We start from the raw sequence: 20547 nt of genomic DNA on the forward strand, positions 1-20547 counted from the left end.
ACTACATGCAGTTCAGAACTTGTAAGGGGTGTCCCAAGAGTATATGTCTAACATATGATGACAAGAAGATAGAAGAAGTGGACAGTGTTAAATTCTTGGGATTACAGCTTGATAATAAATTCAACTGGGAGGAGCACACCACAGAACTGCTGAAGCGTCTTAACAAATCTCTGTTTGCAATGCGAATTTTGTCAGACAAAGGGGATATAAAAATGAAAAAGCTGGCATACTATGCTTACTTTCATTCTATAATGTCATATGGGATTATTTTTTGGGGTAATTCATCAAGCCAAGCTAAAGTTTTCCGGGCACAAAAACGTGCAGTAAGAATTATATGTGGTGTGAACTCAAGAACATCCTGCAGAAGCCTGTTTAGGGAACTAGGGATACTAACTACAGCTTCCCAATATATTTATTCCTTAATGAAATTTGTCATTAAAATATATCACTTTTTCAAACCAACAGCTCAATTCATGGAATCAATACTAGAAATAAGAATAATCTTCACAAGGATTTAAAGTCACTTAGTCTTGTACAAAAAGGTGTGCATTATTCAGGAACACACATTTTCAATAACTTGCCAGCAGCCATAAAAAGCTTAACAGCCAATGAAATTCAGTTTAAGAGAAGCCTAAAGGATTTATTGGTGGCCAACTCCTTCTACTCCATTGATGAATTTCTTAGTAAAACCAACTGATTTGTATATAAGTACAACATAACTTCTGCACAATTTCAGTGCAGTAATGTGTTCACTGAAAATTTGTGTGTCTGTGTGTGTGTGTGTGGTTATGTGTAAGTATAATCTAACTTCTGCACCATTTCAGTGCAGTAATGTGTTCATTGTAAATAAGTATTTCAGTAGTTGTATTACATATTTATTACCTTATAAATAAATAAAAAACTTTTTTATTTTAAATTCAGTGCATTAGTATTTGTAAAATGACTCTTAGTGTTCATTAAAATATGACGATCATTCCACTTGGGACCTGTGGAATGGTACATTAGCTTATTTGTTTTAGTTGTAAATATTTGTCATGTATTGTTGTTTTTCTGACATGTTCCACATCCTGGAGGCCCTCTTCACTACGGATCAATTGGAATGAAAGTAAATCTAATCTAATCTAATATATGCTTATGTGAACAGTTTGCTTAGATATGGTGTGATCTTCTGGGGAAATACAGGTAAGGCAAAACAAGCTTTCAAACTTCAAAAAAGGGCTATTATGATAATGAAAGGGGTTTGCTGCACAGTGTCATGCAGGGAAATATTTAAAGAATTTAAAACAATGATTCATCCTAGCTTATACATCTATGAATGTGTATGCTTTCTGAAAACTCACTAGGAATTTTCAACATTAAATAATCAGGTTCATAACCATGAAACAAGAAACAGGGATGATTTTCACAGACACACCCACAAAGGCGCACTCTACCAAAAAAGTGTAAGCTACCAGCCCAAAATACTTTTTAGCACATTGCCTTCTACAATAAAGAAAATTAAAGAATTTCATAAATTCAACGTAGATCTTAAACAATTTTTACTAACACATAATTTTTATAACATTGAAGAATATCTAAATATGGAAAAATAATATTATTTATATATACCGATATAAAATATTCCAAGTTTTTTAAACAAATTAAATATAAGAAACTATATTGTAATTGACTACATTCATACAATGTATATTGTTAATGGATGAATAAAGAGATTGATTGATTGATCACCAAATGCATCTACTTGGACTGGCCACCAGGGGCCCTCTACAGTTTGTGCACACAGCATGGCACCTGCTGCACTGTCTGCTGGGGTTGTTCTCTATATAAGGACAGCATGGTAGGTGCCCATTCTCGGAATGTGTTCTACTGCTTATTGCACCATTTCGATGTTTGTTATTTATTTGAATGTGGATAAATGAACTTTGCTCTTTTCGGGTGCACTATTGTTTGTGTCTTGCAGTACGATGTGTGTATGAGTGCATATGAGCGTGTGCACATGTGTGTGTTTGTGTGTTTAGACTTACAAATACATTTGAACTTCCAAGATATTATAAAATTTAAATAAGTCACTCATTGTCTACACACTAAGCAGTAGTGCAGGAGACACAAATCATCTTAATTATATTTTACTCTCTGTTATGATGCTGGCTTCTGCAGGAGCATTATTCGTAAGAAATGTATATTATCTCAGGATGTGGTTATTGGTGAGAGATGAAATATAACCTTGTGGATGAAATATATATATATATTTAAATGTTTAATGTTGCCTTGTTAACAAAATCATTTCCAATTTTCAGCATGTACAAAGCGTAAATAATATGGATGATGTACATATAGGTTTTGAGAAGGTATATTACATCATGATTCATCTTTTCACATTGATAGCATTTAAGCTGTAGGCATGACTTCCTTTCATAAAAATACGCTCTGTGCTTTTCTAAAGCAACATATTTATATTTTGTAACACTACATAGTAAGACACAGACACACACAGCCTTCCTGTTTAAATGATCTAAAATGAACTTGCTACAACATAGTTTACTTGCACATTTAAACTTTTAATACTTTTAACAAATACCACAATATATATTGTAATAATCAAATATTTACAGTGACAGTTCAGTCAGTTGATAAATATGGATATCTGTTAGGAAAATCAATAAACTACATTTTAATTTTGACAACCATACAGTTGGCATCCTTGCACCGAATAATAGTTCTTGGATGCATGCAAAGCACTTTTCACTCATTCTTAGACAGGAGCATCCCTGAAAGGCACTTGTGTGGAGGTGCTAGCTAATTTATTGTTTTATGCACATAATACATTTAAGAGAGAAACTCTCCTATATGGTTTATTAAACAAAAATACACCTGCCATACACAGATCACAATTCTGATAGTACCAAAAAGTACAATGGCTTAATACAACAAAATATTTGGAAATAGTATACTGTACCTATGGAGATATAATACAATTGTGTTTATATACAATTAAATATATATGTACACACTTATACAAAAATATCACTCGTTAGTTAACACAGTCCAGAAACGAAAGTATGTAAAATTAATTTATGATATGCCATAAATTTTAATTCACTTTATCTAGAAGTATACTCTCTATCTATTCTGGAAAATATAAAAGAATGATTCAACAGTTATGTGAGATGCCATTGTCACATGACAATTGCTTCATCAAAAGAACAGAACACAGAAGACACATACTGTGTATAATGGTTGTGGAATTATTTAAGCATAATAGCAGATGCATAGCACATCAGAAACTAGAATCTGTACAGAAAATTTAAATTTTACAAGTATTTTCCAAAAACAAGGAAAAGAACAAACAGTGGAATGATTATAAATGAAAGAAGTGTTGACATATGGCATCTTGCTTCAAGAAAAAGAAATCATGAAATAAAACTCTTTCAAATTTTGTGACTGAAAGAACATGGAGAAATACTCTCTTTACATAATTTACTAATTCACATGATGGAGAAAAAAAAAACAAACAAACATATATTTCATTGTCATGAATGAGCTCAATAGTGAATTCAAATGCATAGTTTTCAGACATTAATACACCATTAATAACTTTCAAGATATCTGCTGGAAGATCACTTCTGAATGTGTGGTTATTGGTCAGCAGATCATTTCACAGATATCTAATGTTACAAATTCCTTCAGCTTGTTAAAAAAAGTTGAATTTCGATAGAGATGTAGGTCAGTTAGCCAAACTTATTAAAAACTCAGTTGCTGAGTTCTACTTCATGACATTTTCTGTCTCTAAGCTGTGACAGAGTCTCTCTTCCAATACTAACCATCGTGCTTTGTTTTTATAGTTTCATTTTTCTTGCACAGGGTAGTATTTACTTATAAGTCATTTGAAATAAATGTCTCATCTGAAATGCATTACCACAAAAACTCCACAATGAAACTATGCACCTTTGGACATAAAAAAGTCTAAAATATGTAACCTCATCTCACAAAATGTTATGAAAAGCTATTCATGTGACAAACTAATATTTTATCTCAAAAGTGTAAAATTACACAATCGTCTCCAGTATTGAAATACTTGCCCATTAGCATTACAAAATATGGTTTATGTAGTTGCAGTGATTGCTCCATGAAACCAATTTCACTCTTTGTGAAGTGAGTAACAAAATATTCATGTAATTTGCTACCATCTCCAGCAATGGAGGAGAACATTTCTTTTGTTTCTTCTTGGGTTACATTCTGTAAAATAAAGAGACGACAATTTCAGTATGAGATTTTCAGACATAAAGTGCAACTAAACCAAGACAAAAGTGACATAAACAACATTAATAAGTACTACACTACTGTTCAGAATGATCCTGGAACTGAATGACATAGCTTGATCTTGTGAGGTCACAGTTTTTTCCCTTTTGTTATCTAGGCTGCGAGTCAAAAAGTTGAAATGAACCAGATAAATAAAGTCATCATGTTAGATAAGAATGTTATCCAAATGAAGGTTTTTGTGACATGTCAGTACAATAAAAATCTTGGGTTTCTTCCCACATCAGTTCACTGAGGTGGACAATGTTTCAGAAGGTATATACACTCCTTCCAATCTTCTGGGAAAATGCTAGTATTTTGCTATCCAACTCCTTGTATAGTCACCAGGAGTGACTGAAATTGAAACCCCCATGACAGACCCTACACAACAGTTTGTCACCTGACCCTGTGTTTACACGGAGAGCAGCTTGCATTTGCTCTCCATTGTCACCACATGAAATGCAGCATGTCACTCCCACCTTATTGCTTCCAGTGCAGGTTCACAAGATGCACTGAAGAAAAGAGACTTAGGTAAAGACTGAAGAAAGATACCATAACTGCATTCTTACTGTATGCTAACTCTGCCTTCACAAGAATTGATCAAGCTCTAAACAAGAAGGAATCAAGTCACCTTTTGATCACCAACAAACACTAACAAATGTTTGAGCATCATAAAATACAACCTTGGGCTTCATAGATCTGAGATCTATTACATTCCTTTCTAATATGGAAAGTCTTTACATCAGACTGACACAGGGCTGTATTCTGTACATTGTACTGAACATACATGCAATGTAATACAAAGTTATAGATGAATCATGTTTGCTGAGCAGTGTTTAATGGAGGAGCATAAGTTTAATTTCAAGAATATGTTTGTGGTTTGCCCAGCAAATGGATTCTGCAACACTACAGTTCAGGAGGCATTTAGATCAAGTGTGACACCAAACCTCATGAGACGTGGTAGGGATGCTTGCCTTCGGTGCAGTTCATAAACCTGCATTGGAAGAAGTAAGACATGTATTTCATTGAGCATCAGTGCAATATGTAAACCATATAAACCTAGGGCTGGGTGTTGGTTAAATTGCTATTGAGGGGCCAATGTGGTGAGCCACCATCAATGGCCAAAGACAACCGGCTATGGATATTGGCACTTTTACAAAAGATGGAAGTGTATAGCACAGGCCTTCCGAAACATTACAGGCTCACTGTGAACTGACACAGCATGAAATCCAACAAGAGTCAACAGCTTTAATCATACATGCCAAGGGAAGTGACAAGAAAGGAATATTGTCCTTTTCTGAAACCTGGAAAGGAAACACACTCCTCACATAGTTAAAGACGTATCAGCATAACGTACAGACTTTTTCAAGCTATTAGAAAGGATGGTAAACTGGTGAATTCTTGGGTGCCTCAAGTCATATGGGCTCTTATTCTGATATCAAATTCGGCTTCCATGCATTCTAATACACCACTAACCCCTGGTACATTTGGACTCCACAGCTCGAGACACTTTTGTAAATTGCCACCACCTAATTGCTGTGTCCTCTTATCTGCATAAAACACACAATAGTGCCTAGCATCATCATAACCTATCAACACTCCATGGATGTAGTTTTTGGGCCACCTGCAGATTTTCATAAGTAACTTCCTATCTCTATCTAGGCTTTGTGTCCAGATTGGAGTGATATAAGTGGATGATATGATCAGGATGATGGAGAATCCCAGGTATTTGCTCTGAGTGTCACAGTGTTTGGCATCAGTATTAAAGCAGTTCATAACCACAGTGGGCCAGATGGTCTTACCATCACTATATGTGGATGACTTTTGCCTCCAGCACAGTGCTGCACAATAGGCACTACTGAGCATCACCTCCAGCACCCAAAGGCACAAAACTGAGTAGAGAAATATGGACTTCAGTTATCTCTATCAAAAGCCCATTTATGGTCCCTGAGCTCTATGTGGGCAACAAATTACTAGAATTGATTGAACACTGTTTCCTGAGTTTTCTCCTTGACAGCAAGCTGATGATTGCCGCCTGTATTTATGTCAACTGAAAGCCAACTGCATGATGAAGCTCAATACACACTGGTTCCTCAGTAGCACCAATTGGGAAGGTGATCACATGACTCAGCAACATTTTTACAATTCACTATGGGTTGTTATGTATGGATCAAGTTGCTCTTTTAGTATAATATTTCCTCAGTCTGGTCTACCACAGTGGCATGACACTGACAACTGGAGCTTCCATGTGAACTCTATCAACAATCTGCTGGAAGAGACAGGAACCCCATCACTAAGAGTCTTGTGACATCAGTTACTTGTAAATTATGCAATAACAATCCACCAGATACCCAAACATGTATGTTACTAAGTTTTTTTTTCACCAACAATCCATCAAACACCCAATCACATATGTTACTAAGTTCTTTTTCATCACCATCAGGACACACTCTTTATGAACCAAACATTGAATAAGTAAACCAGCCTGGACGAAAATAGAAGCTCTGAGAAATGACCTGTAACCTCATTCACTGGTTTATGCACACAAAACTCTTCCTAGGATACCTCCATGGTAACTGAATCATTCTGTGATGCTTCTAGCCTGCCTCTGGGATCAAGGGAGAACACTTTCTGATGACTGCTTTGCTCAGTTCTCAAATACTATCCCAACCCAAAAAAGTCTACATTTATGGTTCAAGAATTAACAGTTGAGTTGGCTTTGCTTTCAGTCACACAGGTGGCTCTGAACAGTGATCCATACCGAATGCATGTTGTGTGTTTACTGTTGAAATTTCAGCCATCACCAAATCCCTGCATCACATCAGTAGAGAAAGAGCTTCCTATTTTGCTGTGATTCAATGAGATGCTTAGAAACCACTGTTAAATGTTACCAACATTAAATACTGGTATCTGACATCCAGGACCAGTTAGCAGTTTCACCATGCTGCTTCTTCCTTACGTTCATACACTTGGCTGATCAAATGGCCAAACAAACCATGAAAAGATTTTTAGATCTTCGAACAGCTGCTGCTGATGTACACTTTCAACAAAGGCATTTAATTTTAAAATTATTGCTAGAGGAATAGCAAATTACAGCCACCCCTAACAAATTAAGACAGGTTAAGTGAATCACAGTTGTTTGAATGACATCCCAAAGATGTCACACCAGGTAGACCCACACATTTCATCATAATGAAAATGACTCCAACCTAATTTGTTTATGACCCCTGGACAATGGCCCATATTCTTGGGAAATGTACCACATTGTTCAGCATGAGGAAGGAGCTGAAGTTGGATACATTCATAGCTCTCACAATCTCAGACACAAAATAGCCATAAAATAAATTTTGTATTTCATGAGAACGTAGTACTTCTATAATTGTGTTGGTGTAGGGGATAGGCATGTAGGATGAGCCCCAGCCAAGGGCAGCCACCCACTGGACGACTACCATGCACTTATATTCTCTACATACCATTCACTGATGTCTAGCTTGGGGGAAAGGAGCTAGGGCTGCTCCTGCAGACTTAGGCCTGAGAGTCACCAACCTTGCAGCCCCCCTCCCACACAACCACTTTTGCCTGACACTTCTAAAAGGCCACCATTTTGCTTTTATACCACAGTGCATCAGGAAGTCTGTCATAATTTATCACCGTGCCGATTAGAATGGCGTCAACATTTTACTACTACATTTCATTTTCAGGAACAGAAGAAAGCTGTTGCTTCTGCATCATACCATCTATTTGAAAACAGTGCAGAAACTGAGCCCCTAAGTACCACATGGTGCAGTCAACAATATTTTCCCCCTTTTTGAAGCCTTATAACAACTGTGTGAAAATCATAATATGGGTTCTTCATATCATGAATAATCTTTACAAAACAATGAAAATTTTGGAGAGAGGTGTGAAAGTTAGATTTGGAGAAAAGACTAGTGCAGACGAATCTGAGGAGTGTTGGACACATCTCAAAGAAATCAGTACATATTAAATCTGGGAACTGGTGGAAGACAGGGAAACATTGAAACTGAAATTAGTGAGTTTTGAAAGGAATGACATGGTGGTATAAAGAGATATCATATTTTGTCTCTCTCGTGTATTGTGGTTCATACTGTGAAACCCGAGTTTCTCCTAGCATATAAAATGTTCATATAATTTAATTGAATGCAGCCCAGTTGTGTCTTCAGTGTCCACTGTTATTTCAACAAGTGCACACCCTATCATTTTCAAGGCACAAATGCAGTAAGAACACACTGAAGGCACAAATGCAGTAAGAACACACTGTGCAAGGGAATTTGAAATCTACGTATTCAGAGCATATCCAAAAAGGTAAAACACACACACACACACACACACACACACACAAAAGGAGAGGGGGGAGAGGGAGTGGGGGAGAGCATAAAGTGTGAAGTGAAAACTCCTTATTCACTTAGATGCAGGTACTATTTGACAGTTACAATTATTTGGTGGTTTTATAAATTTAATTATTACAGTCTACAAATCAATGAAGTTACTTATCCCGATACCTGATGCCTCCACTTCCTCTCCTTGTTATGGTGTTCATGCATTTCCTAAACACCTTGAGGTGATTTATTCTTCTATAATGCTAGATTCACCAATTTTCAGTGTTATTGGCTCTCATTTGTAGGAGATACAATTGGTTAGAGCCTGTCCCAACATCCTCATCCCTGTCCTCCAGTCATCCCTTTCCCATCAGCTCTCATATGAATCACTTGACTTTTTATGTACTCTGTCTGTACACTTTTCACTATAGTTTTTGTTTTGGCTGGACCCTAACTGGGCCACTACAATCACCAACACTATCTTGGATACTGTGAATGTCTTTTGGCTGTGCTGCAATTTCCCATTAAGCTGTAAATGCACCACTGACAGTGGGTTGGTGATTACGGAAATATTTTCTTCATCCGTGATCACATGGCTACTGCACAGAAACTGTCCATAGTGGCACTACAACCAAAGTCACGTGATTACTGGTGAATAAGTTCACCTTCCTTTATAGGCTGTGCTGAGGCCACCAGTAGGCATATGATTCTTCCAGTCTCTGCAATTATGCCAGGCTCTTGCAGCCCACCAGTCAGAGTCTCATCATCCGTCTCACCTGTCCATCAGTATTGCCACATCCTTGGGGGCTGCCTTGGGTGACCCATCACTCCCTTTGGTCCCTGACACTTACTAATGTTTCAGCTCTATGCCAGCACACTCCATCGATATCGTCCCAGGCAGTCTCACTGGCCGAGCGCTATCTTCCAGCTGCCGCCAATGCAGCAGAGACCAGAGCAACATCACTCTCACTGGCCTGTTGTGGTCGCCACACCCTTGGTGGTCACTGCTGATCAAGCACTGCCTTGCCAGTGGCTGCCAATGTCTGTGCTCTTGCTACCATGTGTGGGCGCATAAGGTGGTGATGTGGTTGTTCCAGCATTCCCAACGTCTGGGCCAACACCCTGCTGATCCTTCTGCATCTCCACTGGCTGTCAATGATCAAGCTCATGACTCCCACCAGCTGCAGGTGCCTGGCCAGCCCTGTCATGTATCCAGCAGCTGCTGTTGGTTGGGTCTCTCCTCCCATTAGCTGCCGATGACACCATTACAGTTTCCCACCGTTGCGGGACACCTGTTAGTCCTTCTCGTGTTCTTTTGTGCTTTCTGTGTCATCTTTGGCACTTCTGCGCCTGACCTTGTTGTCAGCCCTACAGGCTGCACAGCATGTTTCAAGCCCAAGCCTTTCTCTGGGTGCCTGTGCATTGTCTGTCTTTCTTTTCAGTGATGCATCTTCCTATCATTTGCACATGTCATCGTCCTATGCCTGTGGCACACCTGGTGACATCTTCACCGACACTTTGGGCCTCCTTCCTGGCTCTCCTTTGCATGTTTTTCTGCACACCGTGCATCCTGGGAGCTACCATCAAGCCTTCAGTTCTAATGGCTGTCAATGCCCTTGCAGTCGCTCTTCCTTATGGTGTTCCTCGTGGACCCTCCACCCAGGGTCTCTGGGGTTCCATTTCCCCCTCTTCTGTCATTTCTTTTCAGTTGATCGCCCCACTACCTCCTCCTAAGCTTGGAGGAGTATTATAGCTAGTCCTTATCTGAGTTACTACAACCACTAAAATTACCCCTCCACGCTGCTGTTTATCTGGTGGCTGGCTGAAGGCATTTCTTTGTCAGAGGCACCAATTCCCTGCTAGCTGTACACTCACTGCTGACAGCAGTGTGGAGGCACCAGTTCCCTGCTAAGCTGTACACTTGCTGCTGATAGCAGCATGATGATCACAGAAATATGTCCCTCATCTGCAGTCATGTGGCTACAGATGTATGTGTGCACACTATCAATTGCAGTGCTGTGATCATCGTCATGTGATTATGCACATATCAGTCTGCCTACCTTCATAGGCTGTGTTGAAGCCACAAACAAGCAGAGGTTCTCACACTCTGGGAAATTACATCAGCCACTGCAGCCCACTAGTCAGAAATGACTCCACTATCAGCCAGAGTAAAATTGCCCTCAGTGGCCTGTAGGGCTCGCCGCATCCCAGGAGGTCACTGCTGATTCAGTGCTGCTTTGCCAGCAGCTGCCAATGCATGCTGCAGTAGCAGCTGGCTCATTATGCTACTGATGCTGCAAGTCTCAATGGATACCATCACACCACATTCGTTGCAGTGTCAATTACCAGGTGCCTGCTGCACCCTGCCGAGCATTACCAAGTGCCAGCCATGCCCTAACCACAGCACCACACTGGGTCCAGACCATATCCAGAAGAGCTTTATCTATTGTAATACCATATGCATTGTTATTGTTAATCTTGTGGAATAAACCCTTGCAGATTTCACTGGGAACTACTGTTTTAATTTTATTATAGGTGATTGCTCCAATTATCTTTACATGCTTTCTGATATTGTTTTTGTATTAATGTGTCTGCTTACTTTTAGCGTATATTTTTAAAGCCACTACAAACATAAAGTGATGTCACTGGGTGGCATGTATTGTTAATTACTCTTTGAAACAGTAGCCTGCCATTAGTTGAACTCCAGTGTTGTGATTGTAATTATGTGACACTGCACTATGTGTTAAAGCTTTCTATATGTTATCTAGACTTAATTGTGAATGTTTTTGAATACTTTTACTCTTAGTGGCATGGATACATTGTGCTTATACTTTCAGGAAATGGTGTTTCATTTGGGAGATTTGCTGATGGTGGGCAATGCTTAAAACATGTCCACAAATATAATTTTTTACAACTAGTGATCTGTTGAGTGTAGTGACCCAATAAACCACAGACATACGATGTGCTCAGAGTTTCCATAATGGTCACAAGCCTTCTTCTCAACTTTGTTGCAACTGCCTATAGTCAAGAAGTCAAACAATGGGAAATCCAGTTTGGAATACCAGAAATACTATAGAATGGACAGACTCCTCTCACCATAAAGACAATACATTGAGTTACAGGCTGTATCATCAAAAAGACAGTTACATACGAGCTTTCAGTGAAGGCCTTCTTCTGAAAAGAAAGAAACACAGACATTCACACAAGCAAGCACACCTTCTATCCACAGTCATTCTGACTAGACTGCTTTTGTGTGTGTGTGTGTGTGTGTGTGTGTGTGTGTGAGGAGGGGGGGGGTCTATTTTGGACATTGGCCTTGTTGGCTGAAAGCTTATTTTGTGGCAGCCTTTTTGTTGTGTCTATCAGTGACTCAGCATCTCCACTATATGGTGAAATGCATACTCATTATTTATAGTACCTGTTATCTTGTGTAACACTTCATCAAACTCAAAAGGAAGTGTTTATTTAGCAGTCTGTTAGTCAAATATAAGCTCCATTTATTTATTTGTGTTTTCAATTTTTGTCTTTAATTTTTAGCTTAAAGTTTTGTAAACATAAATACAAAAGGTCTGCTGTAAAACAATATATGTTGTTGAGTTCTGTTTGACTGCATAGTATAAAATGAAACATGTTGTTAATTACACTTCAGCAAGCAAGTTCAAAAGCTTATTAAGCATAGAATCAGTTGTAAGTAAGTCAGTTCCGAAATAAAAATGTAAGGTTGTAGGCTTAAAATTTCATACTTGTCGGTTACTTTAGAACTTTCAGCTGTACAAGTAACTGATATGAAATGTGTAATTTCTAGCATCTATACTTTTTTTTTAAATTTTTGATTGCACTTACCAGTTTTAGCACCTAAGGCAGATTCCTCTTTGAGGCCAGCTGTGCTCGTTGCTCCCATTCCTCTCGCCTCTGCTGTATGCGCTTGAATCTTGGAATGCTGCTTTCTTCAACCTCTGAAGCATTAGTCTCATTATCAGTCTGGGTATTCAGTCTCTCTGCTGCTGTTTTGCTCTCAGTGCTTACAATGTGCATTTCTTTCTCTTTATATATGTTTGCCCAAGCTCTGTGTGGAGTTCTTTCTGAAGAAATGAAGCAACTATCTGTGCGCTGTGATTCAGGAACAGTTCTATTTCTAATGCGTTTTTCGGGGCTCATGTTATCCTTTTTATAGGGTGATAAAATGTTCTCGTTTATGTTTGTGTTCTCATTGCTTGCAGTGCTGCTTCCACTTATACTTCTTTGATACTTAAAATTTGCTGGGCTGCTGTGTCGGGTATTATTCACGGGGGCAGCTAATTTAATAGGTGGTTCAGGGACTATGTCTGAGTGGTGTTTTGACTCAACAAGTGGTTCCTTAATAGGCAACTTTTTCCTCTCTTCTTTAGGTGAATCTCCACATTCATTTTCCTTGTCACTATCTCTTGATTTTGTTGCCTGAGTGTCAGAGACGGCTTGGTTTTCCCGGTTCTTTGATGAGAGACTTTGTTGGCTAAGAACTTCAATATCACTATCTTTCAGTTTAAGAGATCTTCTAGCAAATACTTTGAGTAACTCAGGTTCTTCCTCATTTTTAAGGCCTATCTCTTTTGTCACTGACTTTTTACGTAGAACTACTTCGTTCATACTATTCTCAAATACACTGCCTGACTCTGATCCAAAGGTTTCTTTTGATCTTGAGCTCCTGTGGCTATTATCTGTAGAACTTGCCTCAGAACAGACTGACTCACGTCCTGATGAAAACCTTTCAACAGGAGGAAAACAGTCTTCCTCCTTTCTGAGGATAGGGTCCCTTTGTACAGATTTTTTACGAATTACTACATCTTGTGTACCAAAATCTTTTGTACTTATGGACCCTTCATACTTATTTATGGTCTTCATATCTTCAGATTCATTTAGGATATTATCATTCAAAGGGACGTGAGAATCTGGAGAATCAAAACTAGACGATTGTTTCTTAAAAGCAAACTTTGATGGGTGGCGTGCTGTTTGCATTTCAGATGATATTGAAACAACTGAGTAATTTCTATTCTGTTGACTTGGAGTTGCTGTTAATGATATACTTCTCTTTGTTTTCACAGGATTGTTTATTCCTGCTTCTGGCTTTGCTATTTCTTCAAATGTAGAAGCAGGTTCACATATCTTCTGTATGCCATCCGATGTGTGGCCAACAGGTTTTCCAGTTACATTTCTACCATCAGCACCATCCTTAACTGCTTTGAACTGTTCTTCTCTAAAGATCTTCTGCTTAATGGAAGATGTTGTTCCATGTGTTTCCTGGGATGTCTCAGAAATGAGTGATGACCTTTTTGCTTGTTCATCGGCTTCATCTGTCTGTTCAGTCTTTATACCTAACTTCTCATCAATACTTTTCAAACGACTTCTTTGTGGATCAGGTTTATCAGTATCAAAAATTACATTCACTGCAGGCTGACTATCAACACGATTCAGCTGGATTCTGAGAAATTCAGGAACGTGTTCTGATGCAGTAGCAAGCCGAGGTTCACGTTTTGTTGGTTGTGGTCGGGGAGTAAAATTGTGTGCAAGTAAATCTTTTTCCTGCTGAGATAATCCAGGGGATGTTTTTGGTAAATCAGCACTTTTCCTGGCATTATCAAAACTCTTTGCAGTGCTTTCTTGTCCACTTAGCATTTCAGGTAAATTCGACTCCGTTTTTGTTGATTCTTGTGCAGTTATCACCAGCTCATTTGGCTGTTGAGTTGCATCATTTATTGCTGCTATAGAAGGCCGAGTGTCTACAGAAAGGTCAGCTTTTACAACTTCCTCCATTGTATTTTCACCTTTATAGATATCCATGTTATGCTGCTGCATAAAATGTGAACCATTCCCTTTTAAGTCTGTTTTAGTTTCTTCATGTTTTGTGAATGTTTGTGTGATAGTGATACCATCAGTGCCAGGTGGCAACACTACATGTTGAGTGTAGTTGGTATCATTTTCACTACCTGAGGATGTTTTTGGTGGTTTAGAGTCCAGCACAGATGAAGTTTTGGAATAATGATCAGTACTGACACTTTCTGAAGAGGCAGCCTTTTCAAGAGATCCTACATTTTCCTTAGCTAGAGGAACTTCAGGAGATGAAACACTTGTGAATATATTTTCAATTGTCTTTTCTTTTAGAACACTTGTTGTTGATACATAAACATTGTTTGCAAACAGGTTTGTCTTCTCATTGGTAGCAGTTTCATCGTAAAACAATAATTCTTTTTCCATTGGTTTTGAACTCAGTGGTCTTTCACTACTGATTGTCATAATTTTTGTTTCATCAGCAGATATTGTTGCTGAAATTGTGCTTTTGTACGATATTGTTGTCTCTTCTACTTCTCTTACATCTTCCTGAAAGCTCAGATCTTGGCTTTCTTTAACAATGTTACTTAATGTATTGCTTGTATTTGATGCTGGGTTTTTGTGAGTTTTCTGTGAAAAATCTATATCAGTTCTAAAGCTCTGAGACTTTTTGACTGGAAATTTTGGAGAGCTTGGTTTCTCAACTGTGTTCACCAAGGAACTGCATTCTCTTTCATCAGTTTCATCATACGCACTGGGAAGTGGTTGCTCATGAGTTAGTGCTTCACCAATTCTGAAGGAAGATTTGTATTCATTTTCATTGGAGAGAGAATCTTGACTTTCAGATCTTTTATCTGCATTTATATGCTGCAATGAAGTGGAATTAAGTTCTTTGCTACCTCCTGCACTATGCGATGTCCACACATGTTTTGGAGGAGAAACAGAGAGATTTCCATGCATCACATCTGGAACTACTTTTTCTGCTACACTTACATTATCATTTTTGTCAGTCACCAAAATATCTGAGCCATAATCATTTGGAGGAATGGAAGTAACTTCAGGGACTTCAAGAACTTTTCCTCTTTTTTGTATTTCAGGACTTGGTGGTAAATTAATTGGTTCTACTCTCTGACGTGAGGCAGCAGAACTTCGTGGCTGTAATTTGGTATTATGATGCCTAGATGATGCATGGGAAGTAAAATCAGTGAAAAAGTCATTGGCATATTGCCCACCTTCATTTATTCGCTTTGGTATCAGTGGTGGAGCTGAAATCTGTTTGTTTAAGTTATCACCAAGATTGCTGTCTACATCATCTGATTTTTCCTTTTTCTTTTTCCCACTACGTCTCGACAAGAGCCGTCCGAAAAAGGTTGTTTCCTCTTTCTTTTCATCTTTTTCTTTATTTTCATCCTTATCTTCTGCAATGTCTGCTTTCTCATCTTCATCCTCTTCCCCAACAATGCCAAACATTTCCCTTGATTTTGTGAGAGCTTCTAGGGCAATTATACTTGACATATTCATTTCAAGTTCTGAAGCAGATGCTGCTCGTTTGTAGCGGCTGCTTGAAGATGCTTCAGTCTGTCTGTATGCAGCATTTGACCGGCTTCGAGGCAGTTTGTTCACATGTTCTCCGGGAGTGAGAGCTAATCCAGGAGGGAGAGATGCAGATTTTTGTTGAATTTCAATAGGCAGATTCACAAGAGGTGGCAGCATGTGTTCAGTTGCAGTGGAAGGCCAAGCAGGAATTTCAGTGTCATCATTCTTGCTAAATTCAGATGCGTTTTCTGCAAGCATCAGTAAATAAAGCCATGCATCAGCGCTTATGAACATGCAAGCTTTGACATAAATGTTTCATTACAAGGTATTAAATTAAATAAACACGCATGTATATAAATAATGAGCCATGCTCACTGAAAAGACATAACATGCAGATTTGGAAAATATGCCGTTGGTGTAGCTACAGAAGAAAGACTGTTAAACACAAAATAAAATCCTGAAAGCACTGAATAAATGAAAGTGATTTTGTGGTATGAGAGCAAAGTCTGAACTCGTTGTACATGCAGTGTAGTGAAATGGGAGGGGAAAAGCACACAATAAGAAAAATGTGACATGTAAATATCATGATATTTCAACTCACACAACAATGTGATTATTATTAGAGCTATATACACTTAGTCATATTTCAAAGTGTAGAAAAAAATGTATTATTGCAAATTAGCGATAGTGTGTAATTAATTATAAACATTGGATCATACAAAGAGAAGGAACTTAAACCCTAATCTTTCTTCCTTTCTGCATGACTAAGTAAAAGAGCTACATGATATACAGTATGTTTGGAGAGAACATTAGACTTAGATCAAAAGAACATCAGTTTACCAGTAGTAAATAATGATAAAACATTCTTCACTATACTAGAGCACATTAAAAAGTTACCAGACTTGCACAATATTGGCATTGATACCAATGGTAAATGTCATACATTCTGCATGATAATCTCAATAAGTGTCAACTACACTTGCTGAATAGTTTTGTTCACATATCTTTCGAAAGTGATGACTGTGTCTATTTCATTCAGATGGATAAATCCCAGTAACGTATATTTGTTCTGAGTAGTTTATCATACGTGAGCATTCATCCAAAGCTGGTGAGGATTTACAAGGACTCAGATTCTTCATACCCAGCATTTGGAAGAAAAAAAATCAGATGTGGCTTTACTACTCCACATGAAGGACACACTAAAAATAGAAGCACAGGTCAAACACTGGGAAAGTGTACTGTGTGGCACTGAAGCATTTGCAATTAAGAGTTTATGAAACAGCTGATACCAGAGAAAATATCAGCAATCAGAGCAATGAGGGTGGCACTCATTACAAGAAAAATTAAGCAAGTCCTGCAGTGTAAAACAATGGATAAAAATCCTTCATCTTGACAATTCACTTGTCACCTTAGATGTGTTGCAATTGGAAAAGTGAGTAAATTGAAGTATACATTTTTAGAATAACTACTGTATTCACCAGATCACTTGCTGATTGCACTCTATTTCTGAAACTAAGTACAATTTTGGCTGGAAAAGCATTTTGAGTTCACAGAAAACATTATGGCTGCCGTGATGGGAATTTTGCCGAGTGTAGTGCCTTCCTTAACCATTTGTCCCTTCACACAGTAAAGTGCAAAAATATAAACTGGGACTATATTCCAAAAGTAAATAGATTTTTCTGCCCAAAAAGCCACAGTCATTCACTGCTTAACTGATAACTTTTCAACTTGCTCTTGTAGTTTGACTACATGCAATGAGGTGACAAAAGTCATAGGATAGTGATATGCACATCTACTAGTGATGGTAGAATCATGTACACATGGTATAAAAGGACAGTGCATTGGCAGATTTGTCATTTGTACTCAGGTGATTCATGTGAAATGGTTTCCAACTGAGCATGGCCACACGACAGGAATTAACATACTTTGAACGCAGAATGTTAGTTGGAGCTAGACACGTGGGATATTCCATTTAAGAAATCATAAGGGAATTCAGTATTCTGAGACCCACAGTGTCAAGAGTGTACTGAGAATAACAAATTTCAGGCACAACCTCTCACTGCAAACAATGCAGTGGCTGACAGCCTTCACTTAATGACTGAACGCAGTAGCGTTTGCATAGAGTGGTCAGTGTTATCAGACAAAGAAACTGCATGAGATAACCACCAGAGTCAATGTGGAATGTATGATGAATGTATCCATTAGGACAGTGAGGCAAAATTTGGCATTAATGGGCCATGGCAGCAGACGACTGACATGAGCGCCTTTGCTAATAGCACTAAATTGCCTGCAGCACCTCTCCTGAGCTCATGATCATATCGGTCGGATGCTAGACAGCCGTGGCCTGGCCAGGTGAGTCCTGATTTCAGATGGTAAGAGCTGATGGTAGGGCTGAAGTGTGCTGCAGACACCACGAATCCAAGGTCCCAAGTTGTCAACGAGACACTGCAAGCTGGTGGTTGCTCCATAATGGTGTTGGGTGTATTTACCTGGAATGGACTGGGTCTTGTGGTCCAACTGAACTGATCATTAACTGTAAATATTTATGTTCAGGTACTTGAAGACCATTTGCAGCCATTCATGAACTTCATATTCCCTAACAATGATGGAATTATCACCGGGCCACAATTGTTCGTGATTAGTTTTAAGAACATTCTGGACAATTTAAGTAAATGTTTTGACCACCCAGATTGCCTCACATGAATCCCATCAAACACGTATGGGACATAACTGAGAGGTCAGTTCAGGCACAAAATTCTGTACCAGCAACACTTTCACGATTATGGGTGGCTGTAGAGGCAGTGTGGCTTAATATTTATGCAGGGACTTCCAACCTTGTTGAGTCCCTACCATGTTGAGTTGCTGCACTATGCTGGGAGAAAGAAGTCTGACACAATATCAGGAGATATGCCATGAATTTTGTCACCTCAGGGTAAAGTAAAATGTTTACAAGATACATTATATAAGTGGTCATGATTCTCAGTTGGTTCAGTAACTTTCTTTTCTGAAATGCATTCCACATCCACATAAGAAAGTACCATAAAATAATGAAAATGAAAACAGTTGCAAGGTCCAAAAATAAATGGAATGAAAAGCAGAAATGTTTGAGTGTCATACATAGTGGTAGGTAAATAGCACTTGTATAAAATCAAGTCCTGTAGAATGTACTAAGTTAAAGTGAACTGAAGAGACAGCTCTTACTTATAGAGTTTAGAAAACTTTTTGGATAATAGAATAAAACAAATGACATGTGTCATGAACAACATATTTGTTTCCAGAATGAATTTTCTCTGTGCACTTAAGTGTGTGATGATTTGAAACTTTTTGGCAGATTAAAACTGTGTGCCTACCTGGTACTCAAAATGCAGATCTGGGCCCTTTGTGGGCAAATGCGCTGCTCACTGAACTTTCCCAGCATGACTCATAATATACCCTCACTGCCTAACTTCCACCAGTACCTTTTCCTTAGAGTCCAAACTTCACGCAAGTTCCCTTGCATACCATATGGAATTAGTACTCCTCAAAGAATGGATATTGCACAGAACTGACTTAGACATAGCCTAGGGGACTGTTTCCAGAATCTGACAAGAAGTTTCAAATCAGTGCTGTCTATGCTGCAGAGTAAAAATTCACTATGGAAATAATCCATAATGTTCTGTGCTATGTCTGCAACATAAGCAGGAGAACATCTGTTTTGGAAGGTAGGAGAGAGGTACTGGCAGAACTAAGACTCTGGAGGTAGGTTGTGAATCATGCATGGATTGATCAGTCTGTAGAGTACTGCCCATGAAAAGCAGAGGTTTTGGGTTCACATCCTGATCTGGTTTGCAGTTTTAATCTGTCAGGAATTACATATTTGTTGATTACACATGGATAACTGTTGGTAACTTGAGATTTATATTGCTCAATGTGTTTCATTTTTCCAGCTTTGCTTGATTTTCAAGCTGAACAAGGAGCTTTATTAGCTCCTGTTACTCCCCTTTGTATTACTTTTTTTCATAAACATAAACAAAATTAAGAATATTACACCTTGGCTTTCATAGACAAGGTATTGGTAAAATATACCTTTCCTTTGTTTCACCTCTGGACTTGTACTCCTACAAGATGCTTCTTCATTTACTTCTGGGGTTGTAGGCAGGGAGCTCCCAGCAGAAATCTATGAACATGGAAGAAGATAGTCAGTTACAATTATGATACATGTTGTTCTAATATTTTGTTACTAGCTATTAAAACATTGTGTAAAGAGATCACAATTTTTGGAAGGAATGTGTTACTACTATTTACTTTATGAGTAAAGAAGTGTAACAATGCCCAAAAATCATATGATATTATAACCTTTGATGTAGGCTAGATTTTGGATTTCATATCAAAACTCAGATATTATAGCAACAACAAATAGGGTAATCACCCCTCATTCTGCAGTACCTGCCCTTTTTATGCTTATGCACTAAAATAGTAGTAGTAGTTTATTCATCCAGAGACAATGTACACTGCATGGATTTCGTCAAAAAATACATAGTATATATATACGCACACACATATAGGGTGAACAATACTATACAAAATACAGATG

At 38.3% G+C, this 20547-nt stretch overlaps 1 protein-coding gene across 3 annotated transcripts in view; it reads right to left on the bottom strand.

Moving 5' to 3' along the window:
- Window positions 1–2227: 2227 nt before the first annotated feature.
- Window positions 2228–20547, bottom strand: part of LOC126094488 (uncharacterized) — a 271037-nt gene continuing 252717 nt past the window's right edge. For 2 of the 3 annotated variants that reach the window (XM_049908888.1, XM_049908890.1), the window contains 3 exons: window positions 20040–20130; window positions 12477–16222; window positions 2228–4236 (listed from right to left, as the gene is read on the bottom strand). In XM_049908888.1, coding sequence (XP_049764845.1) covers window positions 12489–16222; window positions 20040–20130 — 3825 coding nt within the window. In that variant the 3' untranslated portion in view covers window positions 2228–4236; window positions 12477–12488. The remainder of the gene's footprint in view (window positions 4237–12476; window positions 16223–20039; window positions 20131–20547) is intronic. The other variant, XM_049908889.1, reaches the window with a different exon arrangement.

Source organism: Schistocerca cancellata, chromosome 8 (genome assembly GCF_023864275.1).
Source record: "Schistocerca cancellata isolate TAMUIC-IGC-003103 chromosome 8, iqSchCanc2.1, whole genome shotgun sequence".
Classification (NCBI taxonomy): Eukaryota; Metazoa; Arthropoda; class Insecta; order Orthoptera; family Acrididae; genus Schistocerca; species Schistocerca cancellata.